This window comes from Diplotaxodon limnothrissa, linkage group LG16 (genome assembly GCF_057381915.1).
Source record: "Diplotaxodon limnothrissa isolate DT_005_m linkage group LG16, D_limnothrissa_male_GT1.1, whole genome shotgun sequence".
NCBI classification, from domain to species: domain Eukaryota; kingdom Metazoa; phylum Chordata; class Actinopteri; order Cichliformes; family Cichlidae; genus Diplotaxodon; species Diplotaxodon limnothrissa.
In genome coordinates, this window is record NC_140611.1 from 22,000,634 (window position 1) to 22,022,364 (window position 21,731).

General features: G+C 40.5%; 2 protein-coding genes across 2 annotated transcripts; one reads left to right on the plus strand and one right to left on the minus strand.

The window, feature by feature from the left end:
* Positions 1-203: 203 nt before the first annotated feature.
* Positions 204-2,841, minus strand: LOC146616157 (zinc finger MYM-type protein 1-like). Its single transcript, XM_085374290.1, has 3 exons — positions 2,815-2,841; positions 2,510-2,563; positions 204-2,081 (listed from the first exon to the last, which is right to left on the minus strand). The coding sequence occupies exons 1-3, from the start codon at positions 2,839-2,841 to the stop codon at positions 204-206; spliced, it is 1,959 nt and encodes a 652-aa protein (XP_085230416.1).
* A 3,920-nt stretch (positions 2,842-6,761) lies between these two features.
* LOC146616158 (protocadherin-17-like) lies at positions 6,762-16,695 on the plus strand. Its single transcript, XM_085374291.1, has 4 exons — positions 6,762-9,230; positions 10,394-10,452; positions 10,603-10,772; positions 16,118-16,695. Exons 1-4 carry the CDS (start codon positions 6,762-6,764, stop codon positions 16,693-16,695), a joined length of 3,276 nt encoding a protein of 1,091 aa, XP_085230417.1.
* Positions 16,696-21,731: the final 5,036 nt, after the last annotated feature.

Genomic DNA, 21,731 nt, shown 5'->3' on the forward strand with positions numbered 1-21,731 from the left:
AAACAGAAAACAAAGACTGAGAAATTGTTTTCCTACTTTTTTGGACAGATTAAACATCCTAGGCCACCAATAGATCTATTGTTTTATTTCAGTCTGCTTTATAATACAGTACAACAAAAAAACAGAGGAAATGTGTTTGCTGCATCAATAACAAGAAAAAAACTGAAAATAAAAAAGTACATTTTTCTGGCTGCAATCACCAGTTACTTGGTGGGTGGAAGCATCAAAGAATGACGTCTGTTTTTAAGAGTGGCAAATTGGTCAATCACTCTGTTGTGACTCAGATGCTGAAGCGTGTCTTTTTCAATAGACATGACTGCAAGACTGTGAAGTCTTTTCTGACCCATTGTTTGACGCAGCCAGGAGTGCAGCCGACGCAGTGCACTAAAGGACCGTTCGCACGAGCAGCTGCTGACAGGCACTGTTAGGGCAACTTGGATGGTTGCCTTCAGAGAGGGAAACATGTCTGAATCAAGGAGGTTGTACACAGACAACATATTTTTGGGTGGACATCCAGCCTCTGTTTTCCGGGTAAGAAAGTTTCTGGCCACCAGAACCTCCTCTTTTTTCAGGTCAAGTCTGTAGTGCTTTGCAAGTTCATTCAAGTGTGGTTCACTCAAGAAGTTCTCAGATTTAGGACTGCATGCCTGGACGCCTTTTAGCAGCCCTGCATCTACACTGCAAAATCTTTGATCAAGCTCGCCAACCATCCGATCCACACAAGGGAAAAGTAACTCTCTTTTCAATGTGTCTGAGTTGTTCAATTCAGTGCGTGAACCCACAGTTGCCTCCAGGACAAAATCCTCCATTTTCCTCTGTTTGTGCCTTGTCTTGGCACCTGGTTCAGGGATACTGTGGGTGTTACACAGGGCCTTGGTTTTCTCATACAGCTCTGTAGCAAATGCATCTGAGTGTTTGCCCTTAAGTGTGTCACACACAGCTTGTTTGCAGATAAAAGCTTCTGCCAGGTCTAAAGTCTCTTTCTGCAGGAATTTGTGGAGTCCTTCGGTTACAGACAGAATCGACTGAAACATCAGTAGTGCATAGACTGCTGAGAACTTGTAGAGCTTTGCTCTGAGACCAACAGCTATGGGGGATCCAATTGCAGATAGGCACTCCAAAATGGCAGGCAATGTCTCAAGAACTGCACTGATTGATCGCAACTGACATGCCCAGCGAGTGTTTGAAAGTTGCACAAGCTCAGTTTTTGTCAATCCAAGCTTTGCCTGAGTCTCCATGAACTTATGATGATTGACTAGGGAGGTGCTGAAGAAAGAATACACACACTCCAACAAGCTGAAAAGCTCCACAGCCTCTGGGACAGCCTTGCAAGTATTGCACAAAACCAGGTTGAGTTGATGAGCATAACAATGCACATAGATAGCCTCAGGATGGAGCCTTCTAAAATGTGCTTGTACACCTCCAGTGGAGCCACTCATAACGGCTGCACCATCATATGTTTGTGCTACACACTTAAGCTCTGCAAGACCATAGTTTTGGATCTGCTGCTGAATCTCATTTGCAATGGACTGGGCATCAAATGATTTTATCTCTGCAAGTGCAAGGAAACGCTCCTTCACTGCCCCCTCTGACACGTACCTGACACAAACAGCTAACTGCTCTGCCTTTTTATCCCTTGCCTCATCCACCATGATGGAATAGACTTTAGACTTTGTCATTTCAGATACAATGACACTAGTAACTTCCTGGGCACAACAGTCAATCATGTCATTCTGGGATGTTGGTGAGATATACTGTGCATTTGATGGGGGATTATGTTTTTGAAGAAAAGGATCAAACTCCTTCAAAAGCTCCATGCACGCAAGAAAATTCCCTCTGTTTGGGCTGTCTTCACCTTCATCATGACCACGAAAAGGGAGTCCCTGTCTCCCTAACATAGAGGTGACTGCAACAATTCGTCTGAGATACTCTCTTCTTTCGACTATCTCACTCACATTTGCAGTTGCTATCATCTGTGCAACGTTTCCCTGTTTGCTAGTTCCCTGGTAGCTTTTCCATGTAACAACACTTGAACTTGCCTGTTGACCTTTTTCTCCCTCAGCCACTCCTTCTGCCTCACCCTTCAAGATACATTAAAACATACTGAATTGTAATGTAAATTGCTAATATCATGACTTCTGCTCCCGCTCCACAGTAATTTGTTGCTCCCAAATATTTTGAAGTTACAAACATTATATTTTGAGCACGCATGTGACTAAAATGGTTGCAATTTAAAGCCCTGAAAAATATTACTAAATTACTTGAATTGAAGTAATATTAAAATAGAACCCTCAAAAATATGTGAGTCAGGCTAATTTGACTTATATACATATCTCTCTCTTTGCTCTCTCCACTTTCTAACCTTGACTCTCCTAAATAAAAGCTCAAGTTAAACAGGTCTTATATGTTGTACCGTGACTGAAATGTTTCATATTTCATATCCATATTGAGTCCCATAAAATTCTAATCAGACTGTCTCCATCACAAATGACTCCATCCTTTGACTCACCTCTCCAGCAGACGTCTCTCCCCTCTGCCTCTCTGTGCTCCTCTGCCCTGACTCCTACAGGTTAATGGGGATGGAGTGATTATTATTATTTCCACTGATGATAACCATACCTGAATGAGCTCAGCTGGATTTTTCAGAGCTAAAACGAGTGACAGAAATTAACATTATGCTAACAATTTAACTTAGTGCGCTAGCCAGGTTTTTATTTACAAAATGGGGAGCACCTGGTTCATTATTTACATGGGACTCTCTGCTGTTAGCTGGAGCTAACTAATTGTTACTACCAGCCAGTGATGAAGACTTACTTTCTTGAAAAACTTGCGTATATCCATGATTTCTTGCCGTTTGCCACATGCACGCTAGTGTTTCTGCAGGTGTATACGAGCGGAGTGTAAAGTAGCAGTGAAAACGAGGACTGGATTTTCAGTCATGTGGATGTCCCCTGTGAACAACTGGAAGGGATTGGATAACGAAGCACTGACGCTACCTTAACAATGTAAAGCGAAAGGGACCAACCGAGTTATGATCATATTTGTGTGAATAGCGACAGGTTTATATTATTATTTCTTTAAACTCATATTCCTGCATCTTTATATTGAATTTGTCTGCAAGTTCTGTAAAAAAAAAATCGAATAAGTTAAAAATAAATTTAAAAAAAAAAAAAAAAAACCCCACCAAATTATTTAGGGGGGCTTAAGAATATTTTAGGGAGGCTTCAGCACCCCTAAAATAGGCCTAACGACGCCACTGCTGCCATAAAAGACATCTACAGGAAGCGGTGTCTGAAAAGGGCTGGGAAAATCATCAAAGACCCCAGTCACCCATCACATGGACTCTTCACCCTCCTTCTTTTTCTGGCATGCCTATTGCATAAACAGGGAAAACTCAATGTCCTTCCTTCAACTTTTAGTTTCATTCTCCTGATCCTCGCCCCACTAGTAGATGGCATAAACCCCAGTTTAAGAACCACTGCCTTAAAATGTGGATATCATGTTGTGTGGAATGTACAAAACAGATTTCCCTTTAATCCCTTCGGCAGGTACATTGAAATTCAGTTTCAGTGTTTCGGTACAACTTTTTTTTTTGTATTATATTGGCAGCAGAAGTTTCAGAGGCATGCTTCTCAAAAATCTTGACACATAAAACTAAAATTTTCTGCATGAGTGGTTACAAGAATAGGGGGAAGAGTTTTTGGTGCTTGAATGAACTGTCCCTTTAAGATGGGTACTCTGCTGAAGAATCATGACACATCGATTATGCAGGGATATGGATCATTATTTCACAGTAAAAGACACATAATAGTGGGCTTTAAGAAACTTTACAGAAATACAGACTTCTTTTTATTGCAATATAGTAGTTTAAGTAGTTCAGAGTAATAATTATTACTGGATGTCACTGTTCTGTGTTATTTTGACCATCATACATAATAACTGTTGTCACTATTGTAACTTTTTTTCTTTACAGTTAATAGGGATGCTGTCCCGACCATTGCTGTACAAATTATTTTGTGTGCGCAATTTACATCCTTGCAAAATGTCTCTTGGAGGAAATTGTTTGAAGAACCTGCTTTTCCCTTTGTTTACTCTGCACCAAGATTCATTGACTTGATCATCATTCCCACTCACCACCATCAGCAGCTTGAAGTGTGGTGCAACCAGCAACGGGAGCAAAAACAGAATGATAAACAATTTAATCTCACCTCTAATCACGCTTGTGCAGAGTGGTAAGTGAATGACATCAAAGAGATGCCAAGATATTACAAGTATGCTTAAATGAGCAGTGTTTTGCCGTTTCAACCCCTGTGGAATACAACAGGTATGATTTTACACCAGCCAGATATTGTGCTTCCAGGTAAAAATCAATTCGTCATAAAACATCCCTGTGTTTTCACTGCAAGAAAAGCAGCAGAGATCGTGGTTCATACTCCAGGGCGGGGACAGTGGTCTCATTAGAGAAACTTATCCATGACAAAGTCATCAGCTTCTATAAGAACAAGGCAGCCAAAGCCTCACATTAGGATGTGGCCTATTTATTATGGATATGAACCACCCTCTCATTCAAAGTTCAGATCATATTAAATGGTATGACTGTGACAATGCACACACATTTGTCAATAGCAGTTCTTTCCTGAGGTTTTAACATAGACTGAATGATAATTAGTTTCCCTTTGTTGTCCTTATCTCTTACCTGCAGAAATGGCCAATTTATGCAGGCTGCACCCTGGCAAGGCAAAGTTGATGCTCCCCAGAGGAGGAAAGCAGCCATGTTTCAGACAATGAAAATGAACTCGGGGACAACTCAAGGTTGATTTAGATCCTGGGCAACATGGAATTAAATGAGAAACCGGGCCACACTAGTTGACACAGCTTCCTCTCAGAATGACTCTGGTATGGTACCTGCATCATCAAGGAGCCCCATGCGTCACTAAGATTTGGTCAAGTGAGGGGGAAAAAATGCAAATGTCATATTGTTGAAATTCTGAGTGAACTAAATGTCAGTCCATCTTTTTCCATATGAGATATGAGATTGATGTGGATAGGCTATTGAAAGCAAGTGTGATAGATGCAGAAGGCAGGTTATACCAACAGCTGTGATATTTGAGCTGGGAAATAAGCCTTGTTATTTTTTTTTTCAGAGGAATAAGCAGTTCTCTTATGTCCTTTGCAGAGATAATCCTGAAAACACCCACAGTCTGTCTCTTATTTTATGTCATGGTTAGATTTTCTCAAAACTAATCGCACTAATCGACAACAAGGTGCAATGCAAGAGACAGGTGGTCGCCTGCTATTTTTTTAATAATTAATAAGAATCTTTAGTTCTGAATATCCAAAGATGTTCAATGACACCAAGAACATGGCACTGCAAGGGGAAGAAACCTTGAAACATTTTTATCAACTTTAATTTCACATTTTCCACAACATGTTGGCCATCTGATCCAATTCACCTTAAAAATGATCACTTGTCAAGTCCTCACCGCTTCTACTTCCTCCCAGCCAAACACATTTCACCTATCTTTTCATAATCCCTAGTTCACTTCCACATGTATTAGGAGCAACATCCACAAGCACGTTTTCCCTCTGATGCTGCTGCTCTGTGCGCGCACATCAGTAAATGAATCACGTAGCACTAGAACAGCCCTTCTTCATGCGATCTTGCCAGATCTATTGGAGAAACCCCCAAGGCAAGATCTGTCACTGTTCACTCATTTGCTGGAAGACGATCAGAAACTATGTTAAATGCACCAAGAAACAACCTACACCGGAGTCTGTTATAAAGGCGTCGAGAGGATTCCGGGCAGATCAGCTCACTGTGAAGGGAGCAGGTTTCAACAGTTGACGCGGAGAGAACTGAGCGCAGGAAAAGCGATTAATTTTGATTATCTGAAATCTTCCAGCAGCCTTTTTTTCTTTTTGCATTTTCTGGCAACGTTTACGGGGGCAGTGCAGATGAGCATTGTCCGAATGAAGGATGCGAGAGCACTGGGTCCAATTGGACTGGATTATGGGATTACTGGACTGATTATAGGACAATCATCGGGCAAAAGTCGCAGCCGTGCTATAGATGCTCTTGAATGACGGGAACACAAAAGGTTGGACAGGAGTAGCAGCTCTATATCCTGCTTTTATTCTACTTTGTGGCATGGGTAGGCTGTATATGCTACACGAGCAGAACCCATATGCAACAGTGTGCCGCACAGGGAAAAAAGTAAATGCATTGCGAATGGTAACATCGGCCAATGCTGCATTTTGAACGGGCATGTCAGAATTTGCTGTAGCCTAGGTGTAGATGTCGCATGAGGGCAATGCGCTTTTGTAAGCTACGGTCTAACCTTCACCAGAGAGATTCAAGCGCTTTAACCTTGGATGCAGGAGGGAATATTAATACTTTATAGTCATCGATTATTCATTAAGTCCCCCCCGTGAGAAAAAAAAAACAACGAAAAAAAACCCCAAAGCATTTCTCGTACACGATGTTGAATTTGATATTTAATTCATACATCAGGTATCGCCAGGCGGTCATCTTTGTTTACAGAAAGAGTTCATCATAGCCGAGCGGTATATGAAAGAGGTTAAAATACCAATTTAAAAAGAGGTAGCGGTTCACGCATCGATTTAGTACCTAATTAGCCAAAGATCGGCGTAAACCACATGCCGGGTTCGGTTTTAGTAGTCTAGGTTTGCCGTAATCAACAGGTTGAAAGTCAACGAGGATTTTTTTTCTCTCTGCCACTACTGCGGATCAGGTTGAAGGGATGCGTCTCTCTGTACCAGTTTTCTTACTGCTGTGGGTTAAAGCCCTGACATTGAAAAATCTCAATTATTCTGTCCCGGAGGAGCAAGGACCTGGAACTGTTATAGGTAATATAGCAAAAGATGCCGGATATGGGACCATGGAGAGAGGGAAAAAATCAAACTTCAGAGTACTGGAGAATTCAGCACCACATCTGGTGGATGTTGACCCGGAGAGTGGACTAATCTTCACCAAACAAAGGATTGACAGGGAGACATTATGCAGGCGTAACCCAAAGTGCCAGCTGTCTATGGAAGTGTTTGCAAATGACAAGGAAATATGCATGATCAAGATTGATATACAGGACATAAATGATAACTCACCCAGTTTCCCCTCAGATCATGTCAATATTGATATTTCAGAAAACGCAGCTGCTGGGACACGCTTTCCTCTCACTATTGCACATGATTCAGATTCTGGGGAAAATGGGATAAAGACCTACCAGGTCACAAGAGATGATTACAATACATTTTCTCTGGATTTAAAAGTGAGAGGCGATGGGACTATATATCCGGAGCTGGTGGTTCAGAGACCTCTGGATAGGGAGGATCAGAGTCATCACACCCTCCTTCTCACAGCAATAGATGGAGGGGAGTATCCAAGATCGGGCTCCATGCAGATCAACGTCAGAGTGACTGATTCGAATGACAATAGCCCGGTTTTTGAAAAATCCTCTTATGTTTTAGAGATTCCAGAGAATTCTCCCCCTGGAAAAGTACTTATAGATTTGAACGCCACTGATCAAGATGAAGGAAGTAACGGGCAGGTGGTGTATTCCTTCACTGGATATGCATCTGAGCGAATACAAGATTTGTTCTCCATCGACCCCAATACTGGCGTCATCAAGGTCCAGGGAGAGATTGACTATGAAGAGAATCCAATCATAGAGTTTGATGTGCAGGCTAAGGATCTGGGGCCCAACCCAATACCAGGCCACTGTAAAATTACCGTCAAAGTGCTTGACAAAAATGACAACTCGCCAATAATTAGTTTTGTTTCTGTCCGGCAGGGAGCCATCAGCGAGGCAGCGCCTCCAGAATCTGTCATAGCGCTGGTCAGAGTGACAGATAAAGACTCCGGCCGTAATGGTCAACTTCAGTGCCGGGTACTAGGAAATGTACCTTTCAGACTGCAAGAAAACAATGACAATTTTTATACGCTGCTCACTGATAGACCTCTGGACAGGGAAATGAAAGATGAATACAATGTAACAATTGTAGCCAGAGATAATGGGATCCCGTCTTTGAATTACACTAGGTCATTTACTGTAAAAATCTTGGATGAAAATGACAACGCACCACGCTTTACAAAAGCAGTGTATGTGCTACAGGTGCCTGAGAACAACATCCCGGGGGAATACTTGGGCTCCGTTTTGGCCCATGACCCAGACGTGGGTCGAAATGGGACAGTGACGTACTCCATTCTTCCATCACATATAGGAGATGTTTCAGTCTACACATATGTGTCTGTTAATCCCACCAATGGAGCCATATATGCCTCCCGGTCTTTCAATTATGAGCAAACTAAATCATTTGAGTTCAAAGTTCAGGCTAAAGATGGTGGATCACCTCACATGGAAAGCACTTCTACAGTTAGAGTCAGTGTTCTCGATGTCAACGACAATCTCCCGGTTATTATTTTACCGCTTCTTCAGAATGATACAGCGGAAATCCCGGTGCCTAGAAATGTAGGTATTGGATACATTGTGGCTACAGTGAAAGCAGTGGACCATGACCATGGAGAAAGTGGACATTTGACCTATGAGATCACAGAGGGAAACGATGACCACCTGTTTGAGATGGATCCAGTGGGAGGAGAGGTCAGAACTGCCCATGCTCTTTGGGAGGAGGTCGCCCCAGTGGTTGAGCTGGTGGTGAAGGTAACTGACCATGGCAAGCCCCCCTTATCTGCCGTGGCTAAGCTGATCATTAAGGCGAACACAGACACAGCAACAGGAGGGGGATCCAGCGCGAGTGGGGAACAGCAGCACTGGGATGTGTCCCTGCCCCTCATAGTTACCCTCTGCATTATCTCTGTCATGCTCTTAGCAGTCATGACCGCCATTGCTGTCAAGTCCAAGCATCAAGATAAGGAGGCTGGGAATTATAACTGCCGCATGGCTGAGTACTCCAATCCTCCAGTGGGGAAGGGGAAAAAGAAACGGATCAACAAGAGTGACATCATGCTGGTTCAAAGTGAGATGGAGGAGAGAGATTCTGCGAGTCGAATGAACGTGGTGAGCAGCCCGTCTCTCATCACCTCGCCAATTTGTTTTGACTACCAGAGCCCCCTGCCACTCACACTGCCCAGGTCAGAGGTCATGTACCTGAAAACCACCCCAAACAGCCTGACAGTCCCCAGGGCAGGTTGCCACTCCAGCTTTGCCGGGCTTAGCACAGACACTCCAGCGAATAGGATGTCAGTGATACAGGTAAGAAGGATGCTGCACTGTGTTCTTTATCAGCCCTTTATTCTTGCTTATCTGTACACACTGCTTAGCCATACTGATCTGACAAAAGAAAAGTAATCGACTGAAAAAAGAGAAACTCTGTCACTGTGAGCAGACATCATTATTTTCACTTTTTCTCCCGCTGTTATGATGCTCTGAATCATTCTCTGCATATAAAGCGTTATACGGCAACTTACTGTTGAATCGTATTCATGTGCTTCAAATGGCATTTCACTAAGGAGAGGTTTTTTGATTTTTTTTTATCCATAGCAGTATTTGAGAATCATTTCGAAATTGCTCAATCTTAAGTCTTCTGTTGGAAAATGGTACAGTTGGTCTTCATAATCAGAAAGCACTCTCAGTTAGACATGCAAACAGCGTGAGTCTTGAAGAAGGCTGCTGTGACCCTGCCAGATCTGCTGCTATGGAGTGAAAACAAAACCTTGCCTGAAATGTGGGATTGGACAGGTGTTTGAGCAGCTTGTCCGATCACATTACTGAACCAATGTGCACCAGACAGCGAGATGCACACAGCATAACCTTACAATCGCATTTTTCGCTCCCCGCAAATATGGGCCAGATCCACCAGCCCGTATCCAAAGTTGGCACGATAAGGCCATTAATAGGGTCCAGCCATGCCTTGTAGAGACGGCAGGGTTGAATACACGAGCCAGCTAACATGCTAATTTGACAGCATAGGCTTGTAGTGCAGTTTAGCACAGCAGAATTATGTGTTGTAAACGATGTAAATATCTAGGACAGTCTCATTTGGAGATGATAACGCAGATGACAAGGCCTGGCACTGTCACCAGTCACTAGAGTATGTGGGTGTGATCAACACAAACACATTATTGTCAAGATAGGGTGGAAAGGATGCTGATGACAGTGGCTAATGCTTAACTCTTCGCCTCGCCGAGGGAGAGTACATATGGTCACAATGGAGATTTGTTCCTCTCGTGATTTCGTCACTGCCAGGTGCTCAGCAGATTTTCTTGAGCAGATTTTCCACGTGCTAGAGTAAAGAAATTCGAATCTAAAAACTGGATAAGGGAATTTCTTTTCCTGTCTTAATCTCATGTTACTTACGCTGTCAATTAAAATTTTAACATGGACAATGTAAAATATTATTTTCCTTTCATTTTTAGACTGAAAATTTTCCCTCAGAGCCCAATTATGCTGGCAGCAGGCAGCCATTTGTTCAAAGGTAAGAGCACTAGCCAAAAACGTCTGACCAGTGCGTTTAGCTTCTTCACTTTTGTATCAAGCCAGCTGACTATGGCTATCAAACAGGAGTTAAGAGGTAAGTTAAATTCTTTTTTTTCTTTCTTTTTGTCCTCTTCCTGTTCTGCTGCAGCTCAACATTTAAGGATGCAGAACGAGCAAGCCTCCGAGACAGTGGCCATGGTGATAGTGACCAAGCTGATAGTGACCAGGATACTAATAAAGGCTCACACTGCGACACGTCTGCCAGGGAGGCCCTCAAGATGAAAGCAACAGCAGTTAATGGCCAGCCTTTCGAGCAGGGTGAGTGGACATCTTGAAGATGCCTATCTGACTCTTACACTAGACATTATTTATAGTTTATCCAGTGGGAACATGCATGCACCTCACTGATCTTTAAGTGGGGGTCTACCATTTTGGGGGTGCAGCCAATGCAGCCACTTCTCCTGTCAAGAAGCTGAACTGTCATTAGATGCTGTAGCTGCAGTGTTACTTTGTCCCACTTTAACTTGCATGCAGCCTGAGTTGTGTTTCAAAGATGACATGAAGGCACCAGAGAGGAAGGCAGATGATAGTTTAAAAGGATAAAAGTGTTCCTTGGCTGAAGGTAGAAATTGCAAACATCTTCTGTCTGATTTAGCTATCAAACCACCTCATATGCATGGCAAAGTGTACCTCCGTAGGCGCCTTTCTTTGATCATGTCATTATTTTAATACAGGTTTGTCACATACATGTCCTGAATAAGATGACAGAGACAAGAAACATGATCGGCACTTGCGGTGCAAAATGAAAGATATTTATGGTGCAACACGACACAGAGCTTCCACCTTTTGCTTAGAAAGACTTTCTCAGCTGTTATTGGTTTTGCTGTGGTTGCACTGTTTTGAGAGGAGCCTGCTTTCCAACTGGAAATAGAAATGTTAAATTTTATTTCACAAATCTGAAACGATTGGCGCTGCCAGGAGTATAATCATAGATGACTGTCAATCTGTTTCAACCTGGCTGACCTGATAGGGTCTGATATATTTAGCTATTGTGGATATAAACTGAAAATATGAGAGCAACTCTCAGTGGTAAGATAAAAGATAATGGGGGACTTGAGTGAAGTGGTGATGTTTCTCATTTCCTTGTCTGCGCCTTGGAAGAGAATGGCTGTGGTCATCATGTCCCTGTGCAGTACTTTCCACACCATTTACATTGCTATGTACTGTTTGTTTGCAGCATGCTCAGGAGGGCAGAGATGGAAACACTCTTGCGGCTGCCAGAAGGATGTGCGAATCTCTCTCTCTCGATCTATCTCACTTTTATATATGTGTGAGTGAGTGAGTGAGTGAGTGTGTGTGTGTGTGCGTGCTATGAGGAATTATGGTAGACCAAACTTGACTCTGTGGGAGGTGTAAATTCAATCACTTTTTTTTGCAGCACATTTCTGAATCTGATTCAACCCAAGTTCTAAGGCCAATCACATGAAGAGATATTGAAGGAGATGTTTTGTACATGCAAAACTGAATATTTACAAGTGCAGTACTGACGCTTCGCTTGACAGGAATGTCAGTTAATTCATAGACCTGCATTTATAAGATAAGAGAAAAGCGATGAATTCGGGCTTTGCTTTTAATATCAACATGTTTTGTTAATGGCTTCCCTGCTTGCATGTGAGGAATGCAGTTAAAAGGCAAAACTAATGGTTGGATTAAACTCTGTTCTCTCTCCTGGGGTTGGTCAGTTGAACATTAAATGGTGTCACTGTCCGCAGACTACAAGCTGGAAGGTCTACATTATGCATTATGCCTTAGACGTGATCACACACACAAAACACCCTCCAACCCACATACTCCTTCTGTCTCTCACTGTCTCTCTCTCTCACACACACAAACACACACCACACAAACATGCAGGTACATTTATTGAACAACAAAGCCACTGTTTTGCAGATTTAGACAAGATAGTGCTATTATCCAAAATGGAGACACCTCAGAATTTTAGTTCCAAATGCACCAACACAAAAGCTTGTGGGTTAAGTAGTATTGCTTTTATGTCTTTACCTTTACCATCCCTCTAGTCTCCTGGCTGCTTTGATACAGGTAATATATGCACCTGTGCAGCTTCCACCATCATGCACTCTGAATATTTATTCACTCTCACAGACACCAGATGCACAGTGGGTATGTTGCTAGGCTTTCTCTGATTCTATTTATAATGGGCAGGCAGTTTCTTTGTTTTTGAGAACACATTATTGTTGCATTCTACAGTTTCCCATAAGATCACAGCTATTTGTCACTTTGTCATGTTTCTGTTATGTGGCGGTGTAAATGCAGCAGCAGAATACATAAAGGTGCTCCGTTGTTTCAGAGCACGCATTTAACAAAATTTTACTCAGTGATAAATGTAAAATGGAGAGCAGGCAGATGAAGGCACTCCCACTTCATTTAGCCTGTTTTAAACTATCAAAATCCCACAACATCTAACAGTACTGCTATACAAGCTAGTGTGCCTAGTTAATTTCCTATGTATATATTGTGTGTTATAGAAAAACCTGTAGTGTAGGACAATAAAAGTGGGAAAAATATCATTTTGGTGCAATTTACACAATTGCAAAAAAAAAAAAAGGGGTAATAGCTTAACCTTCCCAATCAAACAGACAATATAAACAGTTAAAATATGCCTTTTAATGCACTTCAACTGTTAATGAATGTGCTTGTTCTAAGCTATAACAACTCTTTTTGGCACCCAAGTGGAGACTGCAAAATCCCTAAACATATATATATATTATAACTGTAGTAATATAAACTATTTAATAATCTTAATTGCAGGATAGGATACGTTATAGCTTTTGATAGACACTATAAGCTTGTGTGTATGAGCCTAGATATGCTTAAAACTGCACAGGTGCCATATATACAATGTTTACATGCTGGTAATAAATTCTAAGCAGAAAGGTCTATAATGTAAAGTATTATCTGAGTAACAATTTAATCTTGTATAATATAAACATGTCTTTCAATTACTCTCGGCTTTCTAGCACCACACAATAGTGCAAACGGCAAAAATACCTTACTCTGTTGCAGGTGTACCTTCTAAGCACATACATCCTTTTGCATCAGCATCATCTGCTCGCTCCTCCGCACTAGTGATAGGCAGCATGGAAATGAATTCAGCATCTCCCTGCTTCTCCTTGCTTATGCTTATTGTTCTGGCCCTGTGTATCTGTGCATAAAAAATACTTTTTTCTCTGTGGCGGAGAAAAGAAGATGGAGAAACACAAATGCATGGGGCACAGAACTGTAATCTGGGGTGTCGATGCATCAAAGCGTGTAGCACTTACAATATGCAGGATCTGTGTTGCAGTTATGCCAAATCAAAGCCATAATTTAGTTCTCTCTTGTAAGATGCTTTTTGAGCAAATGCATATTTTGAATCCTGACAAAGCACCATAATAGTTTATGCTAAGAATGCAACATAAGTTCTTACAACCTCCAGCATGAGAGGAAAAAATCATTGCTGCCCGAAACCCAGAAATACAAATTTGTTTAGTAAATCTAAGAGTTGCTATGGCTTGTCAGCATCTACTTGTGTTTTCAAAGATACATTTACACATCGTACTGACCCAGTGCAAATATGAGCGACCAAGAGAAGACTTTATTTCTACTGTTTAGATACAACTTTAACAATAATCACAAAGGTTTCTGTTCTTTACCTTGGATCACATGCAACTTAATATAAACTGTAAAAGCACAATCGATGATGATCATTGACCTGAGAAAACTTGATAAAGCACATGTTCCGCTTATGTCTTATATACAAATAAATTGGAAAAAAAGTTAAAAAGCAAAATATAAAAAAAGATCATAAAAAGATCAAAATTTCCAGATCATTGGACTAATTATTAGAGCTATCTGCTAAGAAAATGTGAGTCTGTGTGCATTAGCTGTGCACCGGCTGGTTTAATTCTTCTCAGAGCACGTCTCACATCACACATAAAGGATCTTCAGTTCTACAATGTTTGTTATGTTTACTTAGCTGGGAATAGCAGCAGAGCAACTAGCAGCACACAAAGGTAAAAGGTGGGGTTTTCATTTAGTGAAATCTGCAAGGTCTGTGTTTATACTCATTTTGATGCGAGATCTTTCTACAGAAAACCTCAATGTGAAAAACATTGGCCTGTATAAACAGACAAAAGTCACATCTCATATACAATTAGGAGATGACATGATTTAAAATTACACCTATTATTCCCAAAAGTCTTTACTTTGCACATAAAACACACACAACGTTACAAAGAAATGACTGTTGCCCTTTCAAGAAATCTGTAGCACACTGAATGCCATTTTAACATTTGTTGGGAAGAAAATGTAAAAATCTTTCCCTTCAACATTTTTGCAGACGTGGAATCTGTAAAACAGTTCTTATGTAAATTAACAACCCCATTTAAATCTGCCCAGTCCTTATAAATAACAGTTCCATTATATCCTATGGCTATGTGTGGGTGTATTGGTGTTCGTATACTTGAGCAGCGGTATGTGATAATTGTGGCATGTACTTAGCAAATGAGCTTCCACTGGCTGTGTGGCACATGGTGCTGCTTTTTACTGCTTTTGGGGGTTTTGGCATAGAGGAGGTATCTTTTTTTTTTAAATTTTGAACTTCCTCTTTGCCGTTCAGTATCCTCCAGCAAACTGGTCGAGGCCAGTTTATGCGGAAGGTACTGTTGCCTTTGAAAAGGAGGATCTATCCACCTCTTCTAGGATGAACGCGTTCATGTGGAGCTTCCTCTTATTCCAGGCTGTGTAGTCCCATCCTCATCAAAGCCGGGTTTCAAAATGAGATCAAGTGCCTCATTCAGGGTTACTCATTTGCTCCACAGAATGACATGTGAGCAAGATAGAGGAGTCTTATCTAGCTAATCAGAGTAGCATCAAGTCGTGTGAATTAAATATTGCAGTTATTTATATAAATGAAATACAAGTTTTGATTGGAATTTTAGTTGCAGGAAAGTGATTTTTTTATTTATGAGAGAGGAATGATGTGAAGATTTAACATCATATGTAACAAGATTGTATTACCGGTGTTTGTGTCCTGTTTTGTTTGTGTCCCAATCTGTATTAATGTCTCCCCCATTCAACAATAAGCGTACAAGCCATCTTTGTCTTGATGCATGCTCAGTCATCCAGGTAAGGAAATGCCAGAAAGTTGATATTTTCCAGGAAACACCTACACAGGTTGTTGAGAATAGCAGAGGGAAAAGATTTCATATATAGGACGAATCATTCATTTGGTACAATAACGGAAAAAGAAAAGAGTAAAATTAACTTTTTTTTTATATGACTTTATTTGCGTATCAGTGCTTTAAGGTTGCATCGTAAGCAGTTTTTAGAATTGAAAACATGCATTGCTAAATTCAAACCCTCACAGTTGCTGTCGCAATAAGCTGCTGTTGCTATTCATTCTGAAAATGTCTGGTGACACATACTCTATATCAACAAAGATACTTAGCTATGAGCTGGATTTTAATAGCATCAAAATTTGCATCCGTTTGTGGCGTTTTATTATTGCTGCTCATCCTTCAAATGCCATCTACATCATCTTCTGTTTTTTTTTTACTCACCCCAGCATGGTCCAATAACAAAATGTTTAACTGTTTTTACAGAGCAAGACAAATCAGTCCACTGCACCGATGAATGTCGTGCACTGGGACATTCTGACAGATGCTGGATGCCAAAGTTACGGGTAGGAAGCCAAGCAGACAGCGCCGATAATCGCACCAACCTTTTCATCCCTGTGGGAATGGATGCAATGGTAGAGACAGAGATTTATGGCACCATCAGCTGCAACAGCAGAAAAACCCTCAGCACGTTTGGAAAGGAACAGCGGGACAGTACAATCCTTGTGGCCAATGTCAAACCTTACTTAAAATCGCAGCGTGCACTAAGCCCACCGCTCCAGGAGAGTCCATCTGCGTCTAGTAGTCCCACCAAGAGTAGTGTGCCCCCGGACTTGGCCAACCAAGAGCCCAAAGAAGTGAGGGACGGGGGTTCAGACAGCAGTGCCTATGGCCCTCCAGATGGCCAGTGCTCCCCACTGCACACAGAATTGGAGGAGCCCTCCTACCTGACCTGCGAGCTCAGGCCTAAGTCCCTGTCAAGCAGTCTCATTCACAGCTCTGTCATCAGCCAGGAGTGTGGGGGGTCAGATTGTGCTCTCGACCCTCGGGACTCTGGTAACTGACAGGTGGGGCGCGATCCCGTTCTCTCTCACCTGCCAGGGGTGATGATGATGATATCACAGATCAAATGACCAAGAGCTGATTTAATTTAACCCACAGAGGTGTTCAGACACGCATTGTAACCAAAAACCATCTGCTTTGTATGTCTTTTCTTTTTGAGTTTGTGACTTGTTGTGTTCAAGTGAAATATGTGTCTTTGACTGCTGTGAAGATTTGGGGGTGGGTGGGGGTGGGGGGGAGGTGGGGGCCAATCAGTGCTTACCTGACTACAAGTGTTTTCATAGTGTACTGTACCCGTCGATTTAGGTGTCTGTATTTTACACATTTCAAACTCCAATTTTGTGAGGCTGTTGAACAAATTGCTACTGTTAAGCTATTGAGTCCTGTCTGCTTTTGTACAGTGAAGCTTTCTGTCTCCATTTAGTGTATAAGGAACATCTCTTTGAATATCACAGCAACTGAAATACATATCAGTGACGTTACATTCAAAAAGTGAAGTGTCTTATGAACTGTTAATGGTGGTGCAACAGGGAATGTCCCTTTTCATGAAACCATTTGAGGTTCCTCGAAAAACAATTTTTTAAGAATGTATTTGTAATTTTATTGTCGTCCTCTCTGCAGTTTATGTGAAAATAAGCTGAGCTTACACGTGAATGTGGGCCACTGTACTTGTTGTGTATTTTATTAAATTTGTATACACTGTGCGTGCATGGAAGGCAATTATTTTTGACTGGTGACAACTTCTGAAGCTGTCTTGTTTATGTGAGAGAAGTGCTTTTATGTCTACAAGGTGCTTAATGTGTGTTAATGACAGATAGCACTAGTGACTCTGCAAATGTGCCAACTTTAGCTATATACTGTATACCAGCACATGTGACCTAGCAGTAATAAAGATCTTAGTCACAGACACTGCTAAAGAAAATCACAATCAACATTTTACACAGCTATTTCTATTTAATAAAGGCAAATAAAAACAGGCACTGTGTATTAGTGCACCCACCAGAAGATGGCTTGACTCCCTCTGCTCAATGCTTTTATTAAAAATATGTATCGTACGGAAGAGATGGATACATTTTCAGGGATATTTTTAAATTCAAAGTCATCCGAGCTGCTGTCAGTCTGGGCTACTTGTGATTATAGGTTTGTTAAATATGCATGTTTCCTGACAAATGATGAGACACGACTCTAAGAAAAAAAAAAAGGAAAAAAAATGACATTCAGCAGTAACAAGCAGTTACAAGCAAGGACTTTTGCAATGAATTCTTTGATTAGATAAAATGAAAGTTTAATGATCACTGTGGGGGGAAGTAGGTCATTGCAGCAGCAAAGGATTGAACAAATAGTGCTATTAGAGGTTATCACAACTATATGCAAAAAAAGAAAAAAAGAATAATGCATCAAGCACAAATAAAACATCTTCACTGTAGCGATTTCAAGGTTAGGAGAACCTAGCGTTTAATATCCAGGGTTTTATAGTCTTTTTACTGACTGTACAAAATGTTCGATATTTGCTCCCTACCTCATTACGAGACCAAATGTGCAAATTTGCTGTTTGCATGCACTGTACTCTATTTACTATTCAATCAAATGCAGAAGGGGTAGGTGTAGTGACAGAAGGCCATAGTCTGCAGACATATTCAAACAGACAAACTGCAGCAATCCATCCATTTACTAATTTCTCTCCTGCTTTCCAAATGTGGCTGCTGGTTATCCATCGCAGCAGGAGACAGGGATATACATTTTTTTTTATTCCTTTTTCTTTTTATTTTTGAAAACTGCCAAAATACTCACTTGACACTGTGTATGGAGAGATTAAACATAAGCATGGATGTATGTTTACAAAGTTAGATCACTAAACTTCCTGGAATCCTGGAAATGTAAAAGTGTTTTCTATTTTCTCATCTGTAAAACCATCACACAAAAGCCTCTCGCTTCTTTTTACTTAGTTTAGTTTAGTTTAGTTTCTCCATCTGGAGACACTGACTTTTGTACCCTGGCTCAGTGAGCGGTTTGAGAATGCCTTGTTTTTCATGAGTTCTGGATAACAGAATCCTGTCATCTACTGAGAGCTGACTATAAGTACGACTCAGTTTCTCCTCGGGGAAAACACATTAATTTGGATTTTGATTTGCATTTGTTTTGGTGCTGGTATTGACACAATTCCAGACCTAGATGTCTCATCTCAGCAGGCAGCTCTGATGAGCTCATCTGCATAAGTTGAAATACTCTTTGAGAGGGAGATTGCGTGGGTCACAGCAACTCATCCCATTGAAATACAGACAGAAACATCACATCATTTTATCTGTATCAGTCCCAGGGTTTCAGAACACGAGGGATGAAGACAGGTGAGCAGGATGTCAAGTGGAAAAGGGTTGAACCATTTGCTGCGACTCTTACTCCTCCAACTTTTGAACGCTATATCACTTAAGGATGCAGGTTAAACTTCCACTTCTGCAATAATTATGCAAAATTTGCTTTGAAGCAAGCCTTTTCTTAATTAACACTGTGCTACAGTACAGCTGTTTGACAAAAAGTGCTATGTTGTCGAGGGGAGCTGAATGCAGATTAAGGACCAGCATGCAGTGTTGGATGAATATGACTTGTCTCTCAGAATGATTACAGTCACAGTGAAAGGGAATTACAGACAATGAAACTGATATGTGTAATACCTCCATTCTTCTACATTTTACATACACAAATGATCTATTCAAATGAAAATAGAATGAGCACTGTACCATTCAGTTGTGAAAAATTGACATGCTCACCCTGAGTACTTAAGCTTTTAATTCAATAATTCAATAACACAGCCGATTAAGAGCTTGTCTTCCACCTCCACTAAATTCTATGGGAGATGGTTCCACTTGGCTGAAAACTGTTGGTGGGGAAACAACAGTAAACAATATTGAGAGTGTAGTTTTCATTTTAACTCAGTCATGTCGTTGAACACAGCGTGCATGCCTTTAGGGGGAATTTTCAAAACGCTGCTTTTCAGGTTTATTTGCATTTTAAACCTAGAAAACAAATGTGCAAATAAACGGCTTAAACAGGGCACTATTAGGCAATGTAAACTAGACGCCAGAGCATTTATCTTAAAGAGATTTTAATTTGATAACATGGTTATATAGCCTAAAACATAGTGAGTGAATTTATGTCATGTTGAAAGAATCTTTTCTCTTTTCCAGTAAAAAAAAAAATAAAATAGGAAAGTGCTGCAATGGGACACGATCCAAAGATGACTCTAATTGGTTTTCTGAATAAAATTTGCTGTCATTTTTATAGGTTTAAATCTGGAATAAAAGAAAAACTTTAAAAGTCATGTTCATGCCTGGAGTTAGGTAGGATGAGAAATGGAAACCTCTCACATCTTTGTGGCAAATGCAGTGCGACCCTGCAGCCAGCAATCAGTTACAAGTGGGGAAAATACTCCCTCATCTCTGAAGCTCACTAATTTACACTTATCTAATTTATATCTTGTTTCATTATTTTGTACAAAAAAACAAAGTGTCAAAGACAGTTTGTTGTTTTCCTGGAGGATACGGACAGTTGCAAAGGCAATTCGATTTTAATCAAGAACAAGTCGAGGTGCGGAGCTGTGCAGCATCAGAAAATCAGAAAACACTGTCAGATATAAAATCACCATTAAGAACTGCCTCTGAAAAAAACTGGGCACAGCTGTCAGGCTCATGTACAGTGCCCAGAATGATATGACCATGATAGACCATGCCCATGGTATTAGATGAAGACCGCCACATTTCGAAATTCTGAAATCATTTTGTACTAAATAAAATGGTGAGATGAGGTTTTTACTTACACTATAGTTCATTTCAAAAATCCAACTTAAAGAAAAGAACAAAATGATTAGCATCAAAATACACATCATTCATTCATTTTTTTTATTTATTTCTAAATACATAAATAGCAAGTAATTATTATTAGTGGCTCCTTAGTGTAGCTGCTTAGAGAACAGGCACGTCTCTTTGTGTTTTCAGAGTAAAAATCTGACAAATCAAATTCGGGGCGCTACCCACTGTGGCAAACCCTTGTGACAAGCAAGCAGCTGAAAGTAGCTTTATTAGTATTTACACAATATTATTGTTGGAGATGACAGCTGTTGGTGTTCTGTATAATCTGTAATAATATCGGATCATTTATCAGTGTATTAATGTTTTATATTAATCAATGTCTACAAAATATTTAGCAACTACACTGCATAAAAGTTCCATCCAAAATGTAATAAGGTGAAAGTGGAAAAGAGGATAATACAGAAATACTTATTTAAAGTAAATGTACATTAGAATTGCACTAATAGAGTAAATGTCCTTCGAATCTTCTCAACACAGTGGTTCATTCCTGTTGTCCGGGCTTAGATGCAGTGGTACTGGAGATGTCATATCAACTATATTGATAGCTACTCTCCAAAGAATGAAATTGGTGGTGGCTCTGCCACCCCTTTATACACAGCCCCTGTCAGGTTAGCTGTTCTCTTTGTCTTCATTTTTTATGGCTAGCTAAACTTGCTGCTTACTGTAGTTTCATGTTTAACGCAGCGGCATGGATCAGGGTATCATTTTTAGGTAAGTAAACATTTTTACCACAATCTGTCAAGTCAGGTTGTTAAAGTTGTTGAGTTACAAGGATGAGAATACAATTTTCTACTTCAGCTTATACATTGCTGTGTCACTAAATTTAAAACGTCCACTGCATGTTTCTCTGTAATGATAAAATGCAGACTGTCTCTTCATGTACTTGTATTTTTTAATAGAATATAGAGCTTTTTTAGTGATTAAAAGAAACAAAAAACTCACAATGATTGTAAAATACTTGTGAAAACAGACTGAGAAAAAGCCAAACAGTTAACCAAATTGATTAATGTGTTGTTAAATTTCTACCAGGCACAGTGACATGGAAATAAATGTACCTGCCAACTTTCACTATTCAGTAATGATTTCCTTAATTTGGATTCAAGGTGCTGTAATGATATGCATGTGTTGAAGCAACAGCAATTTCACAGTTTATTTTTTCTTTATAACAGTGGACA